This window comes from Leptosomus discolor, chromosome 20 (assembly GCF_034619465.1).
Source record: "Leptosomus discolor isolate bLepDis1 chromosome 20, bLepDis1.hap2, whole genome shotgun sequence".
Lineage (NCBI taxonomy): Eukaryota > Metazoa > Chordata > Aves > Leptosomiformes > Leptosomidae > Leptosomus > Leptosomus discolor.
In genome coordinates this window covers 10,969,896-10,996,104 of record NC_141410.1, presented here as the reverse complement: position 1 = coordinate 10,996,104, position 26,209 = coordinate 10,969,896, and the positions used below count along the sequence as shown (strand labels likewise).

Below are 26,209 nucleotides of genomic sequence, written 5' to 3'. Positions count from 1 at the left end.
TGGATGCCCGAGGCGCGGCCAGCGATCGCAGCCGCCCCTCCGCGGGCAGGGGCACCGGCTGCCCGGCGCTGTCTCCCCCCCACCCCCCGCCGCTACGGGCCAGATGTTACCGGAGCACCGGCCCGGCGCCGGGGACGGTCGCGCGGCGGCGCGGCCTTACCGTAGCTCTGCCCGCAGCCGTACCCGGCTCCGTCACCCCCATCGTCGCCCCGATCGTCGCCCCAGTCGCGATCGCCGCCATCGCGCCCGCCCCGCCCCGCTCCCGGCCCCGCCGCCCCGCACCTGCCCGCTCTCCGCCGCTCCCCGCCGCTCCGCCGCGGCGCCCTCGTGGGGGGCAGGCCCCGCCCCGCCCCGCCCGCCGCCCATTGGCCGCGCCGACCGCCTCTCCCGCCGCATGCAAATGACGGCAGTCCCCCCGCGCCGCTCCCATTGGCTGCAGCGCCCGTTGGGCCCAGCCGCGAGGCACCGCCCCCCGCGGTGCGGCACCATCGCCCTAGTAACCCGATGCTGAGCCGGGCGCGACCACCCGCGCGGGGGGGAAGAGGGGGGGGAGGACGTCCTCCACCGCTCCCGCCGCGCCCCGCCCCGCTCCGGGATCGCCCCGCCGCCGCCCCTCTCCGCTGCCTACCGGCGAGAGCGGGTGGGGGGACGCGTGGGAGCCCTGGTGGCGGGGTCGTGAGCGGCGGCGACGCGCCCGCCCCCCCCGCCCTCCCCCCTGTCCCGGCGCGGGGTTGGTCGGGCCCGACAAGATGGAGTCGGGGCGCGGTGAGTGCGCGGGGGGGGAAGCTCTGTCCGGCGGGCGGTGAGGGCCGCACCGCACCGCACCGCACCCGTGGCCGCGGCCCTGCCCCGCGGTGCGGGAGACCCACGCGTGTGTCCGTCGCAGGACACGGAGGGGCGGGCGTGGGCAGCCGCCCGGGCCGTGCTGCCCGCCCCGCCGTGGCACAGCACCGGTGGCGCTGCGTGTAGGGCCGCGCGGGTGTGCGGCCTCCGTGTGTGCGTGCGGCCCTCTGCGTGCGTGCACGCGTGTCCGTGGGTCCGCACGTGCATGTGCGGGCCTCGGCGTGTGCGGGGGTCTTGGCGCACGGGAGGAGCGGCGGCTGGCGGGTTGGGGTCCCCCTCGCCGTGCGGCTCCCCGGACCCCTGCGTGCCCCGCGGGGGCCCCTCCAGCCACACCTCCGGGCTCACGGGGCGCCCCGTCGAGCTGCCCGCTCCTGCGGGAAGGCCGGTGGGCGCCGCAGGCCCACGGAGCCCTTTCAGGTGTGTCCCGCTGGGGCCAGCCGTGTGCGCGGCTCTGCGGCTGGGGAGCACGTTCCCGGAGCAGGCGGTTCCCCCCTCCGTTGTCCAGCCGGGCGCTTGCCCTAGCCGACGCCGGGAGGGAGCGGTGAGCTTCGAGGGAGCGGGATGAGCGAGTGGGAGAAGGTGTTTCGGCAGAACCTCGCCCTTCCTCCGCACGGCCAGCGGAGACGGGCTCGCCGGCCGGGCTCCACGGCTTTCCGCTGCGTCCTGAAGTACCTGGAAGGGGCTGCCCTCACCCAGGTAGGGGGGATCGGCTCTGCGGAGCGAGCCCAGCAGCGCCTTGTTGCCCAGCCCTTGGTTTCTGCCCGCTGCCCTTCCGTGGTGCTGCCGGGACTCGCTGTGTTTGTGGGCCAAAAGGTGGAGGTTTTCAAAACTTGTTTTGAGGGGAACTGTTTGTAAATTGCTTGGAAACACAAACTGGGGCCGTACCTCAATCCCGTGTGCTTTCACCTGCAAATCTGATTAGTGCTTAACTAATTTTTAATTTAATTTTTAATGTAAGTAAGTGTTTTTAAATTAAAATCTCCGGGTAGCACTTTAAAACCCTGCCACCCCTTTATTATACACTTAACAGTCAGTTTTCCCACTTTTTGGTTTGCTGGTTCAGCCTCTGGCTTTCAGACAGGTTCTCCAGCAACGCATGGAGCTCCCAGGCATCAATTAGAAAAGGAGAGTTATTTGCCCTCCCTTACTGAAGGGCGTTTTCTGCAGCTCTGGTGGCTGCTGAGCTGGCGTGTCCCGGAGCGGGCCCCAACGCTGGCGCCTCCCGTCCTGTCGTGCCTTGCAGGGAGCCGAGTACCAGCTGCGCCTCTCCCTTTTCGACGCCACCTACCACCACTTCTTCGGGAGGACGTGGAGGAGCAGCCAGCAAGTGGCCCGAGCTGCCCCATCGCGCCTGGCCAGGGCGGCTTTCAACGAGGTGGGGTGCTGGGGCGGCTGCGGGCGGGCTGGGGAGCGGCTGGGCCTGGGAAGAGGCTGGCAGCCCCCTGGGAAGGGGCAGCGGGAGGCTGGGGGGAGCAGCAGTGAGGTGGCTGGAGCTGCAGGAGCCAAGTCTGAGGAGGGAGGCGTTTTTTAATGCGTGGCTTTGCTCGAGTTCAGCTCCGTTGGTGCTGGTTTCCCCCCTCAGCCTGGTGGAAGTGGGGCTCAGGGGGCTGCGGGAGCCGCCGCTGTAGCCCTGACCCTTTGTGAGCAGCAAGTCCTGAGTGTGCCCAGGCTCTGGCCCGTGGTCATTTGGTCTGTCTGTCTGTCTGCTGAGCCTTGTCTGTGGTGGTTCGTTCTGCCCACAGGCAGTGGCAGGAGCCCCTTTTCCCTTCCAGTGCTTCCCAGTCCTTTGCCCAGGGTGCAGCCTGTTACTGAGCTGTTACACGGGGTTTACTGGAATGGGGAAACTGGGGTCCTGTGTGACCTCCGGGCTGGGTGACAGTGTGGGAGCCCCGGTGTGCGGCCGTGTGCCGCCTGCCGTGCGCGGCGCCGGCGGCAGAGAGCAGTGTTCCTTCACGAGTGGGGAGGGAGGGAGGCAGGGAAGGAGCAGCCGCTGCTTTTCTTCCCTTGCCCGGGAACTAAACTCGCCCAACGCCGCGCTTCCACCCACCGCCCCGTGCTGGCGAGCTGTGGTGCCCCCTTGCTGGGGGATCCTGCCCCCCTGCAGCGCGGGCAACAGCCGAGATGTCACGTTTTCTTGTGTTTCCACCTCCCCCAGCGCTCTGTGCCGCAGGTGAAGTGTGGCACTGGTGAGCACCGCGCTCCTTCGTTTGAATAACCGGTAGCGGTATCCGAGGGCCTCACCGGAGGAGGAAGGCGTGTGGGCAGGGGTCTGCATGTGTGGCAGGTCCCGGTGACCCCCCGTGCTGTGTCGTCCTCGTAGAGTTTAGGGGAGAGGAAGGAGCTGTTGGGGTGTGAGCGATGGCAGAGGGAGCAGCAAGCCTGGCTTTACAAGGGGTCCCCTTTAAGGGCTCTCCGTGTCTTTGCAAGGCGAGGCATCGGTCTGCAGCCAGCGGTCATTATTGCAACCTTTTGCAATAAAAGATAATAGAATAACGATTTATTTCCCTGGGCTGATGTGGTAATGTCTCTCTCTGTTATCCCTTCCTGACAGCCTGTGATTGCTGTAAACGTTTTCCCTGGGACACCACGGTAATGAGACTTTAATAGAAAGATTAACCTAGCTTTAAATCCTGTGCCGGGGAGGTGACCTGTGTCCCGCCCCCCTCCTGCCCTCGGGTCTGGGCCACCCCCATCTCCCCTCCCCACGGCAGGAGGGTTCCCAGCTCCTTTGGCTGTCCCAGTCCTTTGGCTTGCTGTAATGCTGTAGGTCAGGGGCACACCAAAACCCTGCTCTCGGGGTCTGCACCCTGGGAGTTACTTTGGAAAATGGGTGTTAGCAATGAAAAAAAAAGGAAAAAAAAAAAGTTAACGATGTTTGGGATTTAAGGAAGTTGAGATTTCCGAGCGGTGCCAGAGGTCATTTGCCATGAGCCGCTGTCTGGGAGTTTTAATGGGTGTTGTGGTGGTGCCGCTGGCTGTCCAGCTGCGATGGGTATCGCTCTGCCTGCGGCTGCTGCTGCCAGCTCTGACGTGCCCTGTCTCTCCTGTCCCGTCCCAGACCGTTTACTTCCACACCTCCTTGAACCACCCTGGCATCACCGCCGTCGTGGAAGTGGTGGCGACGGCCGGGAAAGGGGATGGGGGCTCTCGGCATCTCTCCTGCGGCTTTGGACTCATCCCCCTCTTCAGCAGCGGGTCGGAGACGACGGACCCGGCTGCCGAGGACAGAGCGTAGGTCCCCACTGCTGCCAGGTGACAGGGCACACGGGGAATTGGGATGGCAACGTGCAGGGCTGCTTTGGGGGGAGAAAGGGTGGTCCTGGGGCTGCAGAAACAAAGCCAGCATCTAGAAACCTGGAGTTCTTCACCGCTGGGGAAGCAGCGACGGGTTTGTAAGTGATGCCTGTGCTTTCCCGAAAGGATGGGCTCTTTCCTGCGGGTGCAGAGTAGGAAGGTGGTTTCTTACTGCTGAGCAGAGGTGTTGTGGAAGATGATGATGTGCTTCAGCGTGGATTTGCTGACCGCTGTGTGTGCGCTCGTTGCTTTCAGACTGAAGCTGTACCATGGGACGCCGCGCGCCCTGCTGCACCCGCGCTTCCAGGACCCCATGGAAAGTAAGGACCAGCCACTCTCGCTCCTTCCTTGGGGGCCTCTCCTGCCCAAATGAGTATCGTGTGTGCCCGGCCGGTGCGATAGGTGGCCCGTGCCCTGGTAGCGCTCAGCGGACGTGCCTTCCTGCCAGCCCGGGCAAGCCTGGCTGGGCAAACCCGGGTTTTCCTTTGCTCCCAACATTGCTTTTGTGGGCAGTAGTTTCTTCAGCAGTGGTGCTGTGAAGCTGTCTCCCCTGGTTTTGGTCATTTTGGGATGTTTTATCTTCAGAGAACAAATACCTGACGGTGATGGAGAAGAGCCGCCTGCAGTACGCCCTGAAGCCCCACCAGCCCCTGGAGACAATATTTCACCTCCTTCCCGAAAACCTTCTGATGTCTGGGCTGCAGAGCATCCCTGGCTTGCTGCCGGTGCATGGAGACATGGGTAAGGGCTCCTTCCCTCTCCCTGCTGCCTGCGCCGCTCCTGCCAAAGGCAGCAGGCCCCTGCGGAGGCTGCGGGCAGGGCAGGCAGGGTGCTGGCATGGGACTTCTGGGCACTTCAACGGGTTCTCTGCGGTGCTGCCCCACGGCAAGAGCATCTCCCCTGCACGGGCCAGTGGGGCTGTAGCCCTTGCACTTGTAGCTTATCCTGAAGGATATCAAAATGGCTTTGGTCTGGTCTCCTTCCATTAATTGCTTCACTCCTGGGAAGCTGCTAGGGATAAGTGGTGGTTGGTTTAATCACAGTCGTTCAGTGGAGTCTTAGGAGAAGCCCTTGCAGCTTGTTTGAAGTCATCCCCCTCTGTGTGGGGCTCAGGATCGCTGGGGGTCTGGCGGGTTCAGGGGGACAAGCTCTTGCATGCTCAGCCCTCGTTAATCTTGCCCTGTGGGTAGCAGCCTTGCTGTTTGAGCTGCTGCGATTAAAATTGTGTGATCTGAGGATTCAGAAGGTAAAGAGTTCTGCAGCTGCGTTATTCTTCAGCTTACTGCCTGGAAAACCCTACTGCTGACCACTTTGGGGGTTGTAGCTGTTCATGTTAGAGCTGAGTGAGGGCTCCAAAGCAGTCAAGTCCCTGGTGCTGCTGAGACTGCTGCTTGGAGAGGGGAGAGCCAGCGTCTTGCACTACAGTGGTGGTGCCTTTACGAAGTAAACCGATGGCATCCCTTGACACCGAAGGTGTTGGGTGTTTCTGGGTCTCTCCCGGGCATAAAGGCCCGTGTGTGCTGGAGAAGCTGGGTGAAGCAGCAACGTTTCATTGTGCATCTCTGTGGACACCCGGTGCCCGTAAAGGTGGTGGCTCCGTGGCCGGGGAGCCACGACCTCTCCCCAGTGCTGCTTTCTGCTCAGGTCCAGCCGCGGGTGCCCTTGTGGCCCCAGCGACATCCCCCCTGGCTGCAGCGTGACCAGTGGCCACCGCCTTGTCTTCTCAGGTGACTGCTTGCAGAAACCCCGGCTGATGAAGCCGGTCACCTGCTATCTGGAGAGGCTGTCGGTCCGGCTGTACCCGTCCGTGGAGGAGTTTGAGGAAGAGCTGCTGGAGCTGCTGAACAGCGATCGCTTACTTCAGGTACTGCTGGTGCAGTTGCGGCAGGGGAAAGCGCCGTGCACGAGCAGTAACGCCGGCGCGTTGCTCACAGGCGGCGTGGAAAGGCTGGGATAAGTGGTGCTCGTGCGTTTGTTTCACTTGGAGTCTCCAATTTTCTTTTTGCTGTGCGAGCCTTGAGCTTGCTGTGCTGCTGGGTGCTGCCTGTCGGGTTTGTTTGAACATCTGGACACCGACAAGCAGAATTTGGGTTTGCTCTGCCCTGGAACGTGCAGAGATAAGAGGCAGTAGTGCTCGTTGTAGGTCTCTTTAGGAGCGGCGGTGCTCGGTGCGCGGTGGGGACTGCCGGGCGAGTCCTCCTTCGTCTGCCAGATTTGCTGCTGTAACCATGAAACACTTGAATATCCGTTACCTGCTGGGGGGTGGGTCCTGTTTCGATGGGTTTGTGTCAGACTGTCTGAATTTCCCGGCCGTGGGTGGTGCAGGGAGGGGTGCTGTGCCGCCCCGTGCCACCTTGCTGCCCGAGCTGGAAAACTTGCCCGTCGCAGGCTAACACCGCGCCGGACGGCGACGGGGTGGCAATTCGGGAGCGGCGGCTGCACGTCGGTGTCCACAACGGCCTGCGCTTCGTCCAGGCGCCGCAGGTGGCCGTGCTGGTGCCAGAGGTGGAGGTGGCGCAGGGTGGCTCCCCAGGAGTGCCCAGCTCTGGAGCCAGGTAAGGGGGAGACCCTCCGCTGCCGGTGCTGCTTCCCTCCTGCCTCGGGCGCTGCCCACAGCCGCTTCTCCATCCCGGCACAGGGGTGCGGGTCAAGCCCTGGTCCTGAGGAGCCGCATCCACCTGAGCGAAATGGTCCCTCACCCGGCGTTCGGGGTCTGCTTCCAGCTGGAGTACATCTTCTGCGGCGCGGGGAGAGCCGGCGGGCAGGTAGGGCTGGGCATGCACACACCTCACCTTCCTCCTGAGGTAAAGAGCGGAGATCTGCCGCGGGGGGAGCGAGCGCAGCCGGTAACCCCGTCCCCTGCCCCCGTGCTGCCGCCCCACAGCCCCAAGGCGCGGCGGCGCTGCCCAACGAACGGCCCCGCAACGCGTCCGGCTGCTTTCCCCAGCGCCGCACGGAACATCCTGGAAACGGGCTTATTGAATCATTTTGATTACACGTGGCTGCCCTTCTCCACTGTGTATAGGTGTGTGGAGAAACGTAGCCTGCAGCAGGCCCACGGTGTTCTGGCAAGCTAATTTGGAAAATTTCAGCTGTTTTTAATTTTAAAAAGGCTTTTCTTTAGAATTTGGCATTTATGCTGCAAAGAAGTTAACTCCTCCTGCGCTTTCTGGTTTTTTGAGTGCTGAGGTTTTTCTGGGAGCTTCAGCCTGATATTCTCCGGACCTTGAAGCCGGGAGAAGTCTGTATCGACTGCAGAGACCGTGCTCGCTAACGCCTCCTTACTGATCGCTGACGTGTGTTTCGGTTTAACCTTTCCAGCTTAGTGAGCTGTTCACTTGTCCCCTCCAGAGACCCTTTGCCACTGGAGCCAGTAGCTCATAGTGTGGCCGAATTGATGGCCATGGGTTCGTTAGGGGGCCCTGATCATCCTGCTAAGGTGCTCATTGAAAATGCAGCAAGTTTCATCTCTCGTTAGAGCTGTCCAGAGCAAAACCAGGGGGAAAATGGGTATTTATGAAGTGGGACACACGTGTCAGCCCAGAGGGACTTGTATTGAGGCGGGGAGGAGCAGCTGAGCCTTGCTGTCAGAAATTATGTGTTGGGTTCAACTCCTTTAAAAAGCTGAAGCCCAAGGGCCCGTGGAGATCTGAGGCTCCGGACACAGATCCGTTTGGCTGTGCTGGGAGCGCTGGCCGGGGCGGTGGTGGGCAGAGTGGTTAATCCCAAAGCCGCTTGCCGAGCTGATCACCTTGTCCTCTGTGCCATAATTAGCAGCCTGCAAGGGTGATTGTGGGCACTGGTAGAGACCTCTCAGTTTGCTTCTGCACCTCTCCTTTGGTTTGAGGGGAGGCTGTGGACGTGCCCGGGTAAGTGGAAGCCTTTACGCTGCCTTTCCCGTCTGTTTGGGGTGGGGGGTCAGACGTACACCCCTTAATGCAGCTGCTTGAGTGAGGGGGTTACAGCCCTTTGGCTGCATCTTTGCCTGAGCTAAATACATACAAGGGATGAAAACCCTGTTGCTTCTGAAAAACACGATACTGTGCTTTTATGTTGTATCAGCATTGTATGCTGCTGATCCGTGGGCTAAGTGCACCACGAGTGCCGGTGTGGGAAGGGTGGTGTGGGGTTTGCAGGGGAAAGTGGGATTTGTACCTGTGTGTAACTGTGACCATGAGCCTGTGGTCAGCCTTGAGGAGGTGAAATCACGTAGGAAGGCGCCGGATCTGTCTCAGACATTGCTGGCAGCGGGCATGAGAAGCAAACCTTGAGACCCTGCAAGCTGTCTGAGTGCTCTTTTGCTAGAGAGGTCTTGCAGTCTTGGGTCCCTCGCTGGGACTGACGTGGCCCTCTCCATCAGAGAAACGTTCCTGGTGCTCCTCAGAGCCTGCAAAGGGTTGGGAGCAGAAAGGTGCAGTTGGTGGGGGAGAAAAATGGGTGCAAAAAGAGAAATAAAGTGCTGGAAAGTGGAATGTCTCCAGAACGGGTTGAAGGGGAGCGGTTTCTGTGACGCCGGAGCCGGGCGCGGGAAGGCGTGGAGGGAGGTCAGAGCCCTTGTCTGTCCGGTGGCACCCGGTGCCCCGTCCCGGCAGCGAGGTGGGGTACCCAGTGCTCACCGCGCTCCCCTGTCTCTCCACCATCAGGTCCTGCCCGGCAGCGCCCGCGGCGAGGCGGCCGACATGTGCTCGGTGCGCTGGGCCGTCTGGAGCCCCGTCCTGGGCACCGGTGAGGCCGAGGTGGTCCTGCCCCTGCGCGGCGGCGCCCGCCGTGGCCCCTGCCAAACCTTGGTCTACCGGACCCCGCCGAGCAGCAGGAGCTCCCGCCAGGTAAGGGCTTGTCCCCGCGCTGCGGATACACGGGGACGCTGCCGGTGCTCGGGTGGGCCGGCCCTTGGAGGGGCTCTTTGCCGAAACCCGTCGAGGTGCCAGGCGATGGGGAAGGTCCCCAAATGTGTGAGTGAGGGAAGAGGCGTGGGAAGAGGAGGGCGAGAGCCCCCAGCCCCGGCTCGGCTGATAGGCAGCGCACTGAGCTGCCGCGTAGCTGGTCAACACAGTTATTTATCGTGATACTTCTTGGAGGCCACTGTGACCTGAGCCGGTTTTTTCCGAGATGTGCACACACGAGAGAAAGAACCTCGCTCCCAAGGGTCGATCAGCAGAAGGAGGTTCGGGCTGGGGCGAAGGAGTCGCTTGGGGATGGCCAAAATGCGGCCGTGGTGCTAAGCTGCACGGGTTGCTCTCTGCCACGGGGATGGCTGGGGGGTGGGTGTCTGCAGAACTTGCTCAGTGAAATCCTGAACGAGGTGGCGGTGGGTGGGGTTGGCAGGTCTGTGTGTGTGTCTCCGCAAGGACAGAGGTTTTTGATCAGCTTAGTAAAGTACAGCCCCTTGCTAGCGCTGCCTCCCGCTTGCACCACCGTTTCTCCAGCTGCAGGGCAAGGGGGCCGTCTCGGAGGCTGCATGTAGCACGCTGTCTGAAAGTGTTTCGTTTCCAACTTCAGGGGAGGCACGTGGAGTCCGGGACCGTCCAATTCCATGTTTCCACCGATTCAGAAGAACATCTTGTAACTGCTGCGGAGATCCTACGTAAAGACAGGGACGAGTCGGAGAAGCCGCCTACGCCGTCGCTGAGTGAGTGTTTTCCAGATCGCTGACATTTAAAATATAGAGCATGGCACTCGTGTCTGCTCGGGAGAGAAAACACTTCACTGAGTTTCAGAGAGCTGGATTATGAATTACCGGAGTGAACCAAGTTTCCATCAGGTTGAATTCAGCTCTTGCTTTTTGACTTGCAAAATTCCCCTGTGATAGTAGCGCTGAGCCATGTGCACAATCCCCAGGGATTTCCAGCACGGCCCCAGCCTGCTCCTGTTTTGGGTCACTCTCACGGCATTTGGGCTCTGGTGCTCGACACCCAGAAGGGCCGGGTGGGCGCAGCGGCTGCGCCAGCGGCACAGTGCTCTCTGCCAGCGCTGCTGCTCCTCCCTCCGGACTCTGAATCCCTTCGGACGTGAGGACAGGAGAGATGCCCATTATAAGCTGAGGGGGAAAAAAAAGATCTTGTGCTGCCGCTCAGGGGCTGTGACAGCAGCACACGTTTGATTGGCGTGCACGGGCTGTGCCGGTGCCTAGCCAGGGAGAACCAGGCTGCGTGTGCCTGTGTGCATGTGTGCCGGTCTCTGCCGGTCTGTCTGTAGTGCGGGGGTGCCCGGTGGTCAGGGTTTCGGTGCCCGTCTGCTGCGTGTGTTGGAGGTGGAGAGAAAAATGCCATTGGCTTGGGTTTGGGCACGGAGTTGAGTCAATGCCTCGGGCTCCTGGAAATCCTCTCTGGCTTCTTTCTGTCCAATTCCCCCTTTTGTGATCGGTGGGAAAGAAACTTCCCTTTCTGCTGCAGCATCGCTCCTGCTCCTGCTCCCGTTCCCATGCAGGTCTCGCAGCGATGCTCCAGGTCCCTGACAGCGTTTAGGTATGTTTTACGAGCCTATTCAGCTCCTCTGGTGCGCCGGTAGCTGCCAGCCCACGGGTCGGGGGGATGCCCGGTGCGGTGGATGCCCGTTCCCGTGCTGGCTCTCGTACTGCTGTGCCTTCCACGAGATGGCAGTGGCACCACGGCTTTGCCGCTGCGAGCCCTGGCTTTGTGCCGGCGAGGAGCCGCGTTTGCCGGTGGAAGGGGCTTTGGAGCAGAAAGCTTCACGGGTGAAACGAAGGGGTCTGGGGATGCGCTGGGTTAGGCGCTCTGCGACGCGGCTGCGTCACTGCCGGTACCTTCCTGGCACCGCTCGAAAGGTTTTCCTGGATGCCAGGGCGCTGCGGGAGGTGTGGTGCGGCGAAGGGAGCAGCGAGTGAGTGCTGATGGTGACCTGCCAGCCTGGCACTGCGCTGGTGTGCTCTGGCCCGGGGGGGAGCATGCTGGGGCACGGGCGGGGTGCCTGGTGAGGGGAGACGCCCCGGCAGGGTGATTTTTGGGGGCTGAGCTGTGTGGTGTTTCCCTGGCTCCAGGGGGCTGGTGGCACCAGGGAGAGCTTGGGAAGGGCAGCGGTGGTCCTGGAGCCAGCCTGCACCCCGAGCTGCTGAAAAGAGCGTTTGGTTAACTTTGTGTGGAGCTCCGTGGGAAACCGTGCTGCCGTCTGGCCCCTATGGCCAGGGGAGGCCAAGTGCGGTTTCTGTTGCCTCAGCTGCCGGTGGTGCTGATGGATCTGCCCGTCGTCTCCTTCACGCTGGTCGAAGCCGTCCTAACGGAAAGAAACAGCCTTTTAGACGTAAGGGAGGCAGGGTTTCCTTTGCACGGCAGCCAGCGTGGAATAGCTGGAATATAGATGGTGGTGAAAGCAAAATAAGGTCTCGGCATCACGTGGCTGCAGCGACAGAACATCTGTGCCCCTGGTCTGCTCCGCAGGACCCGCGGCTCAGCGAGCTCAGCTGTGCCGGCGCGCGAGTCGAGCAGCCAAATATAAACACGATAAAGCTCGTACCGTTTCGGGGCACGAATGCACAAATAGATGAAGGGGGTGACAAGAACTAACGGAGGAGCGACGAAATCCTTAAGTATCCTGAAACTTTCACGTCTCATTAAGCATCCCACTTAGGCAGCGCCGCATGGCCGTAGGGAACCACGGCGCTCTCCGGGGTGGAGGAGCTGCCTTTTGCGGCAGAGTTAGCCTAATTCCCGGCAAAATAACGGATGGATCTGGAGATGTGCTATGTTACCCCCTCCCAGGCAACAGTTTTATTGGGAAAATAAGTCAAATAAGCAGTTGAGCGATGGTGAGCTACCTCACTGAGCTGGTTTCGCCCCCAAAATTTAAAAGGGCGGGCAGGAGGGAGGCTGGGGGGGGCTCGCTGGCAGAGGGGCCTGGGGGCGACGGCTCTGCTACAGCATCTCTCCCGTCCCTCTCCGCAGGTCTGGCGGCCTCTCCGCGGGGACCGGGGGTAAGTGCCGCGTGTGCCAGCGGACGCGGGTGGTGGCGTTCCCGGGGGACGGCCGCGCGCTGAGGACGTGCTCCCGGTCCCGTCCTCTGATGGATATTCCGGGCTGCTGTGGCCAAGAGGCACCGAGCCTCCTGCTCAAATCCACCTGCTCCGGAGCAGCAAAACAGATCCCGCCTGTAACGTGCTGGGCAAGGTTCCCTGAGCTCTTTTCACGCCCCAAATGTATTTGTGAGGGCAGTTCTGGTTTTTGACAGCCCAGATTTGCTGGGTACTGTTGTCCTCGGCAGGCGCTGACAGTGACGCACGGTTTCTTCGTGCAGAGCTACTGGGATTTAAGGAGAGCTATGAATACCGGGATCCCTCTTGATGCCTTTTTTTATATCTTGATGCAGGGATCAATGCACACAAATATTTTTGATGAAATGAAACGCTTCATAAGACCGCGTTAAGCGGTTTGATCTTCCTGCTGCATTTTCTTACCCCTCCCCTTGCCAGGGAGAATTGCAGCAGCTAAATCGGAAGCCGAGGTGCGAACCCACGGGCGGCCGAGCCTCGCCGCTTCTCGGCGGAGCGGCGGCGCCGGAGCACGCGGCGCCTGAGCTGCTTTGGCGAGGAGGGGCTGCGGGCCCGCCTGGCCGCGGGGGTTCCTGCAGGGCGGGCTGCCTCGGGGGGCTGCCCCCCGGGCGCGGGGCTGCGGGCGCTCACGCTCGCCGCTCTCCCGCCAGCTGTCGGTGTCCGAGCTGTCGGTCCCGCCGCGGGGCAGGAGCCAGACCCCGGCGCTGCGTGGCCGCGGCTCTTGGCAGGAGGGGGGCATCACTCACCTGGAGGCCGACCTTGGCTCGCCGGACCCGGCGCCCGGCACGGACGACCAGCTGCGGGCGCTGCCCTTCGCCCCGCTGCAGGTGCCCATCGCCGCCGTGGGGCTGCAGGCAGGCAGGTGATGCTCAGCCCCCCTTCCCCGGGCTCCTGCGCCCCCATTGCCCGGGCCGGTGGGGTCCCCTGCAGCCGCTCCTGCACGGCTCACCCCTTGTTCTCCGTCAGATCCCACACGCTGCTCTCCCGCGCCTCCCTGGCACGCCTGCACGCCGCTGGCTTCCCCGAGATCCTGGACCGCAACGAGGAGCCGGTGGAAATCTCGGAGCCGGCGGACCCGGCGAGTTTGAGCCTGCGGCTGGAGGAAGCTGACCCTCTGCAAGGCAACGAAATAATCCTGCAGTTCCTGGCTTTTGGCAGGTGGGATGTCAGCTCTTCGTGGTGCCTTCTGTGGGCAGATCCCAGGGGCCTCCTAGGGGAGAGCCCTTTCCCAAAATTCCCCCCAGCCCGCTTCCCTGAGCGGGAGAAGTCCTTGCAAAGGTGCTGCATCCTCCAACACCTGCCCTGGTGTCAAAGCCCCGGAGGGTTTTACAATGATGCTCTTGTCCTTTCAGGGCACTCTTAAATCACACTCCAGTTTTTTTGGTTGTATCCATTAGCCACAACGTGGTGTAAAAGCCAGTTAATGCAGGGTTTCTCCATAAATGCGTAGGGAGTTGAGAAAGTTGGCACCCGTGGGGGTGGCTTTGGCTGGATAAGGCCCCGCTTCTGTTTTTCCCGTGGATGGCAACGTGCTGTGCGAAGGTGAAACGCCGCCTTTGCTGGGCTCCTCCATCGCAGCATATGGCGGGAGGCAGCTGGAATTGCGAAGCTTTTTGGAAAGCCAAGGCAAACCATATGCCCGCTGTCTTCAGCGAAGTCCAAATACTTGGGCTGCTGCTGCTGATCTTCTCTTGTTCTCCTGCCTCTCGGTGCGTGCCAAACGCACGAGGAGCTCATGGTGGGGAGGCAGCGCGGTGCCACGAGCTAACCCAAACCCCTCGTTCTCCCTCAAGGGATGCCCAGGACAGCGCAGAGGCGATGTGGCCAAGGACCATCTTCCTCACCTTCCAGTTCTACCGTTTCCCACCGGTCACCACGCCGCGGCTGCAGCTGGTCAGCACGGACGGGGGGCCGGCAGCCGGGCCGGCTGTGCCAGTGCAGCTCCTTGTCCGGGTGAACAAGGACGGGACCCTCGGCACCGGTAAGCTCCCGTTTTAGCATCCTTGTGCGGCCGCTCCTGTCGCTCAGATCTGGGCTTCCCTCCGGGCTGAGGAGCGGGCTGGTGCCTGCGTTAACAGCAAACCCCTGCCAGTTTGCGCGGCGCGTCGTGACAGACGTTCGAAACGTCCCGTGTTTGAAGTGAAGCTCTGGTGAGTGGTGGTGGCGCGGTTTGCCCGTCGAGGCTGCCGGCTCCGGCGGCAGTGGAGCGCCTCTGAAAAGAAAGGCGACACGTGAGAGCGCAGCGCCCGGAGTGAGCGGCTCTGATCCTCCTTGCTGAATGCTTTCCTTTGTCTCCTTTATTGAATTCTGGTCCCAAGAGACACCAAGCACTTGTAGCTGGGGAAGCTCCTTCTCCGTGCAGAGCTGTTAATGGAAAGGAGAGGGGTGTCCGTACAGACCGAGTGTTTCTGCGGGAGGGTGCCCATCCCCGGGGACCTTGGACCTTGCTAATTGACCGACGGGTTCATTAAGTGCAGGAGAGTGGGGGTGTGAGCGGGCAGGCTTCTGCAGAAGAGTGTCCCTGTCCCCGCTGATGCACTGGTGCCAGCAGAAGCTCCGTTTCCATGATGGTGCCGCGTGTCTCGCAGGACCGCCGGGCTTGCAGCTGAAGTACATGGTGGACCCCGCTTTCCTGCGACGCGGGGAGCAGCGCTGGTTTGTGCGGTACCTGGCTGAGCACAGCCTCCAGATTGACGTCTGGGATGGAGACTCCCTGCTCCTTGTTGGGTCGGCTGCCGTTAAACTGGAGGTACCAGCAGTTAGATTGAACGTCTTTCCCCGTAAGCCCCGGGGACTGCTGACAAGGGAGACCCTCTGTTTAGTGGGCAGGAGTGTTAAGGGAGAGCCTGACTTTTCCTTTGTTCTGGCGTTGAGATGCTCTTGCGTTTCCCTCCTGTCTTTAGTAACTGAGTTGCTGTCAGTTCCTCTCTGTAACCAAGACTGATGTCAGCCTGACAGGCCCCTAATTGTGGGATTTGTCATCTTCTCCTTGAAAGTGATGGCAAAACGTTAACTTTGCTCTGCTCCCCTGCAACTCCTGCAGTATCCTAGGGCTAAACCCCCAGACCTAGGGTGTCCTTGCCCAGGGCCCTTAACCCTCCTGACCTGGCTTCCCTGGTTACCCCTCACCCGCCCTTGCCTTGTCCCCAGCCCCTGCTGCGCCAGGGCCGGGCGGCCGTCAAGACCCACCACGAGCTGGAAGTGGCCACGACCGAGTACGAGCCGGACGTGACGGTGTTGGGCCGGGAGGCGCTGCGGCACGGCGCCCTGCGGCCCCTCGGCGTCCGCGTGGCGGTGAGGGGCCGCCTCCACCTCTGCCTGGCCAACGTCGGTAAGAGCCCGCGGCTCACACGGCCAGAAGGCGGGGTGCCGGCACCGGTGCCCTGCGGCACACTGCCCTCGCCGGTTACCTTGGGTGCTGGTCAGAGCCCCCGTCCTGGTGCCAGCCGCTCGTCTGCGGGCGCTGCTGGGCTGCGGGCAGAGGCCTGTGGCTCCTGGTTGTGCCTGCGGTCCCTGCTTGGCCGCAGATGCCAGCGCAAGGCGGTGGCGAGGCTGGTGGTGCGGGGACAGCGCTGTGCAGTTGGGTGCTGGCAAACAGCACGGAGCTGGGGGGGAAGGGCACAGGGCTGCACCTGAAGGAAAACCGTGCTTGTAAGAACATCATTCTTCCCAGAACCTGCTGGCTGCTTTTATTTTATGTATTTAATTCCCCGTCCTATAAATGTGCAGTGACTCCAGGTTTTAAAATCTTATCTTCAGAAGAAAGATTAGCTCCATTATAAGATATCTTAAATCGTCACTTCCATGCTTTGCCTGCAAAGGGACGATAAGCTCCTGGGAAGGAGAATCTGAGATTCACAACCCAGGGGAGAGGTTTAACTCGCACCCTGCGAAAGAAGAGGGAGCGAGGAGCAGGGATGCTGCACCAGGACAACAGCTGCCCTTTGAATGTTTTCTTTTCCCCGTCCTCTTTTTTTGTTTTTAATTTCAAAATATTGTTAGAAACAGTATTGACAAGCTTAGTGCCCCTGCCCGAAGGATGGGGGTGGGATTTGTAGTCTGGGTGAATCCCCAGTGGGTTTAGAGCCTCATCCGACTCCGCTTGGCACGACCTTTGGCAGCAGGAGTGGGGAGACGTGGCAGTGTGTGGCTCTGCTGGTGGCGGTGGCGCAGCGGGGGGATGGAGAACACAGAAATGAAAACCGGAGCTGGTGAGGGCTGGGCAGTGACTCGCTCGGGACGGTGCTGTGCCTTTGGTGCTGCTCCGTCTCCGGGCGGACGGCTGGATGGTGGTGCCAGCGGCAGGCTCTGGAGGGAGCGCCGTGGGGCTGGCGGGGCATCGTTAGCAACCAGATGTTTGCTCCTGCTTTTTTAAATTGCCTGTAAAGAGCCGCAGCGAGGATCAAAACTTGCGGTAGATTTTATAGCGATGAAATAGGGATGGTTTCCGCTCACCCCCATCTCTGCTTGCGGCAGGCCACCCGTGCGAGGAGACCCCGGGGCAGCCGCCGTCCCCGCTGCCGTCCCGCTCCCGCATCATGCCCGTGCCGGAGGGCGCCTGCACCGTCTTAGCCGGCAGCTGGTTGTCCCTGCACGCTGGTGGCGGTGAGTTCTACCAGGCTGGGACTCGGCCCGTCCCTGCTCCGCACGGGTTCAGGTTGGCAGGGCCTCTGCTGCCGCGGTGCCGGGGCTTTGCCCCCAGCCACGAGGTGGCTCCCCCCTCCGGTGCTCCCCTTCCTGGCCCCGCAACATCGGGGGGTCCCTTGGTGCCACGGTGCTCTCTCCCCACAGGTGGGCGGGTGTCATGGGCGCGGAGGCTGGTGGAGGTGGACGGTGAGCTGGCAGCTGCGGTGCGCAGCCGCCGGCCGGAGGCGAGGTTGGTCCCGCCGGCTGTCCCCGATGAGGCTGCGGCCGCCCGCCGGCGCAAGCTGCGGCGCATGGCGCTGGTGCGGCAGCAGGAGGATGCCGGTGGCAGGAGGATGCCTCAGCTCTCGGTGAGGAGAGGGCCACCGGGGGCCGGGTCTGCCGTGGTGGCTCTGATTTTAACAGTCCCCTCCCTCCTGGCAGGGCTGGCAGGAGCAGCGTGCCCGGCACGTGCGGGACCTGCAGATCATCGGCGCCTACCGGGAGCACATCAAGGGCGAGAGCATCTCCCAGGTGCTCAGCCAGGCCATCACCGCCACCCACACGGTGCACGCCGTGCTGGGGACAGCCGAGTTCTTCGAGTTCACCCTGAAGAACCCCTACGGTGTCCAGCACACCGTGACCATCGAGGCTGACCACCCCGAGCTCAGGTGGGGGCTGAAGTGGGGTCTCCCCCGTGTGTGAGGGGAGATGCCAGGGTGGCGCCGGCTCCTGGCCGGTCCTCACCAGCACCTCGGCTGCTCATTCCCCCAGTGTCATCCTGGACCCGAGGGAGTGGCGTCACTTCAAGGAGCTGACCAAGAGCGTTACGCCGGTGGAGGAGGAGATGTTCCACCTCCGTGACGACCTCAGGCCTCAGGTCTACCTGCGCCCCAACGAGACCATCCGCATCCCCTTCAAATACCAGACTTTCTCCGCGGATCCCGCCGTCGTTGCAGCGCAGGTACGTGTGGGTCCCCGTCTTGAGCTGTTCCCGTAGGAAGCGTTTCCCTCGGCTTGTTCACCTATGCAGGGCAGGGTGGTGCAGCCACGGGGAGCAGCGTGCAGCCGTAGCGGTGCTGCATCCCAAGGCAACCTGCTCTTGCACCCCGCAGGGGCCGGCAGGGCTGGGCACCGGTGCCGATGTGGCCGCCCACTCCCTGGGGAAGAGCGGGGCCGGGCGGACGAAGCACATCCAGGTGAGGGAGCCGGGTGGAACCGCTGCTGGAGGGGCTGCGCGGGCGGAGAAGCATCGCTCTTGCGAAGCTCCGTCCCTGTCCCGCCCCGGGCCAGGTCTCCTTCCAGGTGAGCGGGGGGAAGCCCATCGCGCTCCTGCGGGTGAAGGTGGAGCCGCAGCCCCATGTGGTGGACCAGACCTTCCGCTTCTACCACCCGGAGCTCACCTTCCTGAAAAAGACCATTCGGCTGCCCCCCTGGCACACCCTCCCCGGTGAGCCCATGGTGTGTCCTGCGGGGGGTCGGCATCCGTGGTTCCTCGGGGCCTTCCCGGAGACGTGGCAGCGCCCAGAGAGCACATCTGTGCTTCCTCGCCCTTTCACAGCCGTGGGGTCCTCGCTCACTCTTCGTCCGCCTGCCTCTGTTGGTGTTACGCTTGATTCCCTGCAGCAGTGGGCCGCGTAGTTCGCTGGTAGCCCGGTGTAAGGGGTTCTGGTCTGTGGCTGTGCGGGGCGCAGGGTGGCGAGAGCGAACAGAGGAAACGCTGAACACGGTTTCACCTCGGTCTCTGTCCTCTGCAGGCACGCCGGTGGGGATGCCGGGGGGGGAGCCCGAGATGTTTGTTCGCTGCAGCGACCCCAACATCATTTGCGAAACCAAAAATATGGTACGGGTTGCGCTTCGGCATCGGTCTGTCCTTTGTGTCCTCCTGCTGCAGGTGGTTTTCTTGGCAGAGAAACGCCTTGCACCCACGGGGCATCCCCATTTATCAGCCCGTGGTAGTGAAACACCGGCAGGGATGAAGCCGGAATTATTCCCCATGAAAAGGAACCGCGTTGATTTTGTGTTTGGAGCTGAATGTTGCCCCTTATCGCATCGTGCAGCAGCCTGGACTGGCTCATTCTTTTGAGCCAATACCCGAGGATTAAGGTGCTGGGGAAGAGCAGCCTTTTGTCGGGCGCGGGACAGCCCTTCCCCGCTGCTTGGGGTATCCCAGCCGCTGGCGCCGTGGGGCCGGTGCGGCAGAGCGTCTCCCCGCTGGGCGAGGCTGGGGAGGGCCGTGCCCTGCCGGGGTGCTCTTGGGGCCGAGCCTAGCCGTCGCTCTGCGCCCTCCCCGAGCGCAGCCCTTGCTTTGCCATGCCCAGCACGGGTCTCCTGGGCTTGCTTTGCAGCTGGGGGAGGTAGAAGGGAAAAAATAACCGTGGGCACGTACGTGCAGATGGCGACGGAGGGTAGTTGCTAATTGCCGTTGCAGAAATGCGTTGGTATGGTAATTGGATTATGGCTTGTTAGAAAACTTGGGGAAAATTTGCCAAAATTTGATTACAGATGCAGACCTGGAATGCGATAGTCGTTTGTATTCTCTTTTGTAATTAAAAATACTGGAAGAGCTCGGCCAAGCTGTATAATAACTTAATAACATAGTTTAACTAGATGCTGAAAGCATCTGCTTTTGTAAGTGGGTTGGTGGCGTTTTTTTCTGTTAATGGGAAGGAAACCCTGGAGTCCTCATTAGCTGGTTTGATCTCGAGGTTAACTGTTGGAACGACGCTCTGATTTCTGCACGCAGGGGCCCGGGGAGCCGCAGGACATCTTCTTAAAAGTAGCTGGAGGACCAAGCCCGCAGATCAAAAAGTTCTTTGTTGCTATCTATACGTAAGTAGCAGGACCCCAAAAAAAGTGAGAAACGCTAACCCCGAGTGTGTGGCAGGGTGGGAGGGGAGCTTGCACCCCCATTGCCTCGCTCGTGGCTTCCCGAGCCCGGCCGGCTCCTCTGAGCCGCAGAAAGCCGGGCAGGGGCCTTCCCAAGATGTTTGCAGCTTGGGGTCTTACGCCCTTCTCTCTTCCCCTGAATAACCCCTGCCCAGGGCATCCCCGGTGTGCAGGGTAACCCCCGCTGCGCCAGCCGGGCTGTCACTGCGCCAGGCGACGCTTCAGGGGAGGGTGGGACCGAAAGAGCTTCCTTAGGAGAAGCTACCTCGGTGTTCAGGCTCCCGCTTTGGGCTCCCCGCTTGGCATTCGACTGCTCTCTCCGAGCCCGCGGTGCTGCCGGTGAGCCCCGTCCGTCTGTCCGTGCTGCAGGGACGCCTGGCTGGCGGCGCCCGTCCAGATCTGGCAGTTCTACCTGCACTCGCTGCAGCGCCTGGACGTCAGCTGCACGGCCGGGCAGCTCACCCGCCTCTCCCTGCTGCTGCGGGGCACCCCGGCCCCGCGGCGGGTGCGGGCGTTCACCTCCCACCCCCAGGAGCTGGAGGTAACCCCCGCGGGCGGGCTCGGGGCTGGCGAGGCCCTTTGTGGCTGCGGTGAGGCCTGGAGCAGCCCGGTGGAATCCCCTCTGGAAAGGGAAGGGCAGCCCACTCGGAGTTATGAACCGTTTACTGCCGTAAAGTGTTTGCGATAATTATCTTTTGATTAGAGCTGTCATGTGTAGGATCATCGGCACGGAACCCCGGAGGGCAAATTATCTGCGTTAACGAGACCATCTGAAGACTAACAATTTCTTTAGAATTCGATCGGCCGTAATTGCGAATGTGAACGATAAAAGGCACAAAAACTCCGTTGCTGTCCCGTTAACAAAAAGTCTCCCCAGGCACAGCCTGTGAGAGGGGGGAGTCCCCGAGCTGGGGAGGAGCTGGCTCTGCCCGAGCGGCTCTTGTCCCTCCTGACGCAAAGCCAGCCCCGGTGTCTCCGTGTGGGTGGGACGCGGTGGCGGTGGCATAGGGGCACCTCGGGTTTTTAAGAGCGGTTGGCCCCAAGTGGGACGTCAGGGAGATGCGGTTGGCCCCCGCGGGCGGCTGCAGCTCCCAGTGTTGGTTTCCGCAGGTGGATCCAGACGGTGCCTTCCTTCTCCCCGCCAACGGCATCCAGGACCTGTACATCGGCGTGAGGCCTCGCCGGGCCGGCAGCAGGTTCATCTACCTCAACTTGGTGGACGTGGAGTCCCACCAGCTGGTGTCCTCCTGGCTGCTCTGCCTGTCCTGCAGGCAGCCCCTCATCTCCAAGGTACGGCGGCTCTCGCGCTGGAAAGACGCAGTGACGGTGCTGGACCGACAGTCACGGTCCGGCCGGTAGCCCAGGGCTGCCTCCTGCTTCTTCCTCTCTTTACATCTGTGGGTTTTTCGGCACGTGCCACCCGGAGCACGCGTTTAGCCCTCGGGTGCTCGAATAATCTCACTGAAGACCACAGTGAAACGTCTTTGAGGCTGTTTCGAAGGCAGCCCCATGCTGAGGAGTGTCAGCTCTGAAGTATCCCCGGTTGTGAAATTAAAGCTACAGCATGCTGCTTTCCATTAGCGCTGTGCTGGCAGAGGCCTTGCCTCAAAGATAGAAAATTAGATTTCCTGGCTAATGGGTTCCTTTTTAAAAAACACTTTCCCCAAGCCCTGGGTAGCGGGGGAAGTTCAGATTGGCGTTTAAACCGACGCCCCAGCGTCCTGCCAAGTGCCAGCCTGCCTCCGGTGCCGCGGGGCGTTCTCTGAGCGAGTGCCACGGCCCTCCCCGTGGACGTCCATTAATTAGGTGGAGAATGAGCTGGCCGGTCCCAGCTGCTCCCCTGGCCCTTTGTCGTTCGGGCTCGTAATTACTCCTGTGAGTGCGCCGGTGCCAGCGGCAGCGCGAGGAGGATGCCGTTGCTCAAAGGTGGTTTATACCCGCTGGCAGGGATCAAACGTAAGGTGTAGAGGGAGGGTGGGGACGTGAGGCAACCTGCCCCCAAAACACCCCTGCGCTGGGCCGGTGCAAGAGGCGATTCTCCGTGGTCAGTTTAGGGGAGAGCCCGTTGTCCCCCTGCCTGCCCCCGCGCTCTGCGCCGCCCCTGCCATGGCTTGTGCTCGACCCGCAGGCGTTCGAGATCGCGCTGCCCGCGGGCGGCGGGAGAGGCTGCAACAAGCGCATCACCTACACCAACCCCTACCCCTCGCCCAGGCTCTACTTCTTGTGCACCAACCGCCCCGACCTCCTGCAGTTCAAGGAGGACTCCTTCGAGGTACGTCCTCCTGCCGCCGGCGGTCCCCGCTGTGCCAGACCCTCCTGCCCGCGTCCAGCCGGACCGTGCGATGCCGGGTGGGTGTGTGGCCGGGGGTTCCGTGCTGGCCTGGGGAGGGCGGGCAGCTCGGGGGCTCCTTGCTGCGTCCCGCCGCCTCTCCTCCCGCCCGTTCTCCCGCAGGTCGCCGGGGGGGAGGTGTACACCATCGGCTTGCGCTTCGCCCCGAGCCAGGGCACGGGCGAGGAGGAGATCCTGATTCACATCAACGACCACGAGGACAAGAACGAGGAGACCTTCTGCGTGAAGGTCCTCTACCAGTGAGGCTGGCTGCCTGCCGCGGCAAAGCCGCGGGTCTCTGCGCCGGCTGCCGCGGCTCCCCCGGCAGCGCTGCCGCAGGGTGGCTCTCCAAGGTGGGGTTGTGAGCCCCGTCCCCCTGTAGTCACCTCACCCAGCCGGGAGGTCTTGCTCCCCGCCGGGATCCCGTGGCATTGCCGTGAATGCCGGTGGTGCCACGCGGCTCCGTCTGCGCAAATCGGGGGGAGCGAATGTGTTGGTTACCGCGCCTCGCGACTGCGGGAGGTCTTGGGTTTTGTCAACTGTTCTGTATTTTGGGCACGTTGGAATCTTTTTTTAAGTTAAAAAGTTTGCAGATACGATTCTGCAGAGTATTTTTGAAGTATTTTATATTCTACAGTGAGTTTTGTACACACTGAAGCACTTTTATGGGATTTTTTGGATACTTTTTACTCATCCTTGATGAATTAAACTTGCTGGGCAGAACTGGCAGAGTGTGGCGGCGTTGTCTTCTGTGGGAGGTGGCAACCCTCGGTGTCCCTGTCCTGTGGAGGCAAGTGCTGGGCTCACCCTGCCTGTGGCTGCAGTGCCCCCAGTCATGGACTGGGGAGCACTGGGGGTCTCCTGTGTCTCTCCCAGTTCCCTGGAGCACCCTGGGAGTCAGGGAAGGGACAGTGGAGAGGAATGATGGGGAAAATAAGGTGCGGGCTGACACCCCCGGGGCTGAGGGATGTCGGCCCCCTCCCAGGGTGTTATCTTGCTTGTTGGGCACTAAAAGGCTCCCCCAGTTCCTCATGGGTTTGCAGTGCAGCTATCACTGTTCGCTCACACTGGGGTGTGTTGGGCTCGCTGGGTGGAGGGGGAAAAATGCAGAGAAATAAGAAAAAAGGCAGCTGAGGCAGGCGAAGGGTGGGGGGGTGGCTGGGAGGGGCCCACCCCCCCCAGGAGCCTTGTGCTGCCCGGAGCCCTGTGGCGCATCTATTCACAAGTCCGAGGCCGGTGAGTTAGTAGCCCCGATGAAGTCGTGTGCCGAGTTCCTCTGCCTCCCTGGGACTGATCGGAAATGACAGCTAATATCTTAAAAATGATTATACTGTCTGCAGCAGAGAGAGGCCCCCAAGTCGGGTTATTAAAGTAGATTAGCTGAATAATTTTCATTACGTTTTCATACGACGATATTTCTTGAGGGTTATGAATGAGCTGGTGCCGTACCCTAGGCAGAGGCGGCCGGCCGAGGGCCAGGCGTTCGTGGCCGCCGGTAAACGATGCGCCGGCGGGCAGAGGACGCCGACACGGGGACTGGAGCTGGCGGCGCGGCAGCCGATGCACCCGAGATGCGGTGAGCAGCGGCTGTGCGGGCAGGGTGCTGCCTGCTCCCCCAAACGTGCCGCTGTGCCACGGCTCCAACAGGCTGCAGCCCCGGCGAGGCCGTTCAGGAAAGCTGGAAAAGACTTTTCCATTGGGAAACGGAGGTGTCTTGTGTCCCGGCTGCTTCGGGAGGGACCTGGGCGCCCACGGCTGCTCCTCCTTTGTGGTGCTGCCTGCGGCTGGGAGGAAGAGCTGGTGAAAGCGCTGCCAGGCAGGCGCTGGGATGGAGCCGCTTCTTGGGTTTACGCTTGTTAATGAAGTCGTCCCTGCTAATGACAATAAACTCGCTGCGTCGCGTGCCTGGCATGCAGCTTGTTGTTCTCTTCCCATTTCATTCACGTCACGAAGAAAATTGGATTCCAGTAATGATATAATTAATTCACCCTAAAAATCTCGGCTCACATCTCACCCAAGCGCGGAGGGAAGAAAAGATTGGGAAGCACTTTCCGTGGTTGCAGTAACTCTCGGGCCCGCTCTGCCCTTTCGGAGCAGGCGGGACCCTCGGGGGACCTGAGCGTCGCTGCCAGCGCTCAGCCGGGCAGGCTGCTGGGCGCTGGTGCCCGTGGGTCTGGCTGGGTTCCTGAGGCAGCGCAGCCCCCGTGGGACGGATCCTCGGAGGGACCTGGCGAGGGGGGAACCTTGAGGGATGCCCGCACACGTGCCGCTGTGGAGGGGTGAGCGGGGCGGCTGCGCGGGGCCGGCTCCTGCTCCCGTGGCCTCACGGGCTGCTGGCTCCTCACGAGCTTTGCCAACCAGTGCCGGCATTTCCCGTCCTGAGCGGGCTGGAGGGAAAACTCACCAAAATTAACTTTCTTACCCAGACAGGAGCCGTGGTTGGTGCGCTGCGGCGGCGGCTGAGCTTTGCTGATCCTCAGAACGAACAACCTCTGCGGGGCTGCGTTTGGAACCCGGGGGAGGCAGGAGCAGGCAGAAAGCCCTGCCTGACGCTGGCACGTGGCTGCCTGAGCTGCCTTCCTGCGGCGCTGCGCTGGCACTGGCACCGCTGGATCCCCACCCCTTGGCACTGGAGGTCCCGCCAGGTTTTCAGAGGCGAGGGCAGGCGGGAGGCACGGCAAGAACAGCAGCAGAGGAGGAGGAAGAGCAGCTCAGTCATCCCCCAGCTCCCGGCTGTACACCCGGCCAGCCCTACCCTACCCACGCCTGGGGCAGAGAGGGGCTGCTAAAAAGTGGCAAGTAGAAAAGAGAAAATCAGTTAAAAAAAAAAAAAAAAGTCGTTTGGTGCAGAAGCTCCTGCAGCAGCAAAATGCCCTTTCAGCCTGGGAGACGGGCTCCTGAGATGCCTGGGCTTCAGCAGGGTGCTCCTCAGGCTCAAACTTAAACCCAGCTTATTTTTCCCATTATGAGGACGAAATTGAGACTGCTTGAGAAACCTCTAATTAAACAAAGGCTCACCATAATATTTGCTGGGAGCTTGCCAGCCTCGTAGTACGACATTACTGGGTATCTTTATTAGCTGAAATGAGTATTTAGAGTCTCTGCCAAATGGGAAGCTGATGGACGCGTTTGACAGCAGCACGGCAGCACCCAGCAAACGCCTCTGCAACCTGCTGCTGAGGCTCGGCCGCGGCGGAGGGCGGCTGCCGTTGCCCTGCACGGCAGGAGGGGGCCGGGAAGGTGCCCCGGCCTCGGACCCCCAGCGTGGCACCTTCTTACGGCAGACACAACATCCCGCGGGTGGAGCCATGTGCTGCCTTTCGGCTGGCGTTGGCCAAGTGGCCGGGTGCCTTCTCTGCCCGTGGTGGCGCCATCGCAGCCGGGAGAGGCGGTTCTGGCTCTCTGGCTGCGGCCGAAGCTGATTAAATTTTGCGGTGCCTAATTGCGGGTGGAAGGAGCCGTGTCCAGAGCGATGGGGAGCTCCCGAACGAGCCCCTTCGCAGAGCACTGGGAGCACGGGGCTGTGCTGGTGTGACCAGCCTGTCACCCGGCCTCACCTGGCGAAACCCTGTGCCAGCCACGCCGGCCTGCCGCGCGGCCCAGCGAGTCTCCAGGCAATTATATCCTGGAACGTGATTTCATTATCAATCCGCCAATGGCACCTGGAGGGACGGTCACACTGTGAATTTATTGCTGTACGGTCTCTGCTCCGGGGGCCGAGTGCGGCTGGCGGTGCTGCCAGAGCCTGGGGTGACTGGTGGGTTGAAAGCAGCACTGGGGAAAGCCACTGCTCCATCAGCTCCGTGAAAACTCCCAGGAATTCCCTGAGGAGCCCAGTGGGGCAGGAGGAAGAGGAGGAGGGCAGAAAAAACCCAGTGGTCCAGGGCAGCTGCTGGGAGGTTTAAGGGAGCAGTGTGCCGACTTTAACACCCAGGCAAATCCACCAGAACAAGCTTCGAAAAAAACTTTTTACAATTTAAAAAAAAGTTTATTTTCCCTTGGCACGTTGCTGTGATGGTGCAGCCGCAGCCCTTCGGTACCGTCCGAGCCACATCCCCGCTGAGAGCTGCCGGCAGCTCCGCAGCGCCGGAGCTGGTGGGGCGAATCTGCTCTCCTCGGGGAAAGGGGCTGCGCCCGGCAGGCTTTCCACCTGAGGAATCAGGAGACTTCGGCGTTATAATGCGTCGCCCTGGCATTTCCAGCTGGAAGTGTTTTGATTCTCAAGTCTG

The 26,209-nt window shown here is 61.6% G+C and overlaps 1 protein-coding gene across 2 annotated transcripts; it reads left to right on the top strand.

The window, feature by feature from the left end:
• The first annotated feature begins 1,404 nt into the window (after positions 1–1,404).
• Positions 1,405–22,244, top strand: NPHP4 (nephrocystin 4). 2 transcript variants are annotated; one of them, XM_086476050.1, is made up of 28 exons: positions 1,405–1,539; positions 2,087–2,218; positions 3,902–4,074; positions 4,393–4,457; positions 4,723–4,878; positions 5,865–6,001; positions 6,526–6,692; positions 6,776–6,902; positions 8,781–8,963; positions 9,637–9,784; positions 12,036–12,064; positions 12,790–13,001; positions 13,106–13,297; positions 13,933–14,120; positions 14,728–14,888; positions 15,290–15,470; positions 16,616–16,744; positions 16,931–17,019; positions 17,189–17,433; positions 17,537–17,726; positions 17,878–17,961; positions 18,056–18,212; positions 18,520–18,605; positions 19,509–19,594; positions 20,021–20,192; positions 20,762–20,941; positions 21,780–21,923; positions 22,104–22,244. In XM_086476050.1, exons 1-28 carry the CDS (start codon positions 1,405–1,407, stop codon positions 22,242–22,244), a joined length of 4,089 nt encoding a protein of 1,362 aa, XP_086332176.1. The 2 variants fall into 2 exon arrangements, with proteins under 2 accessions (XP_086332176.1, XP_086332175.1); XM_086476049.1 differs by having other exon boundaries at positions 8,781–8,969; positions 9,637–9,766; positions 16,931–17,133; positions 17,216–17,433.
• Positions 22,245–26,209: the final 3,965 nt, after the last annotated feature.

Bases quoted from the DNA above. Each gene is read 5' to 3' on its own strand.
- NPHP4 (XM_086476049.1), top strand. From the start codon at position 1,405: ATGAGCGAGTGGGAGAAGGTGTTTCGGCAGAACCTCGCCCTTCCTCCG. The intron at 4,075-4,392 runs GTAGGTCCCCAC...CGTTGCTTTCAG, and splicing joins CCGGCTGCCGAGGACAGAGC to ACTGAAGCTGTACCATGGGA. The intron at 12,065-12,789 runs GTAAGTGCCGCG...CTCTCCCGCCAG, and splicing joins CCTCTCCGCGGGGACCGGGG to CTGTCGGTGTCCGAGCTGTC.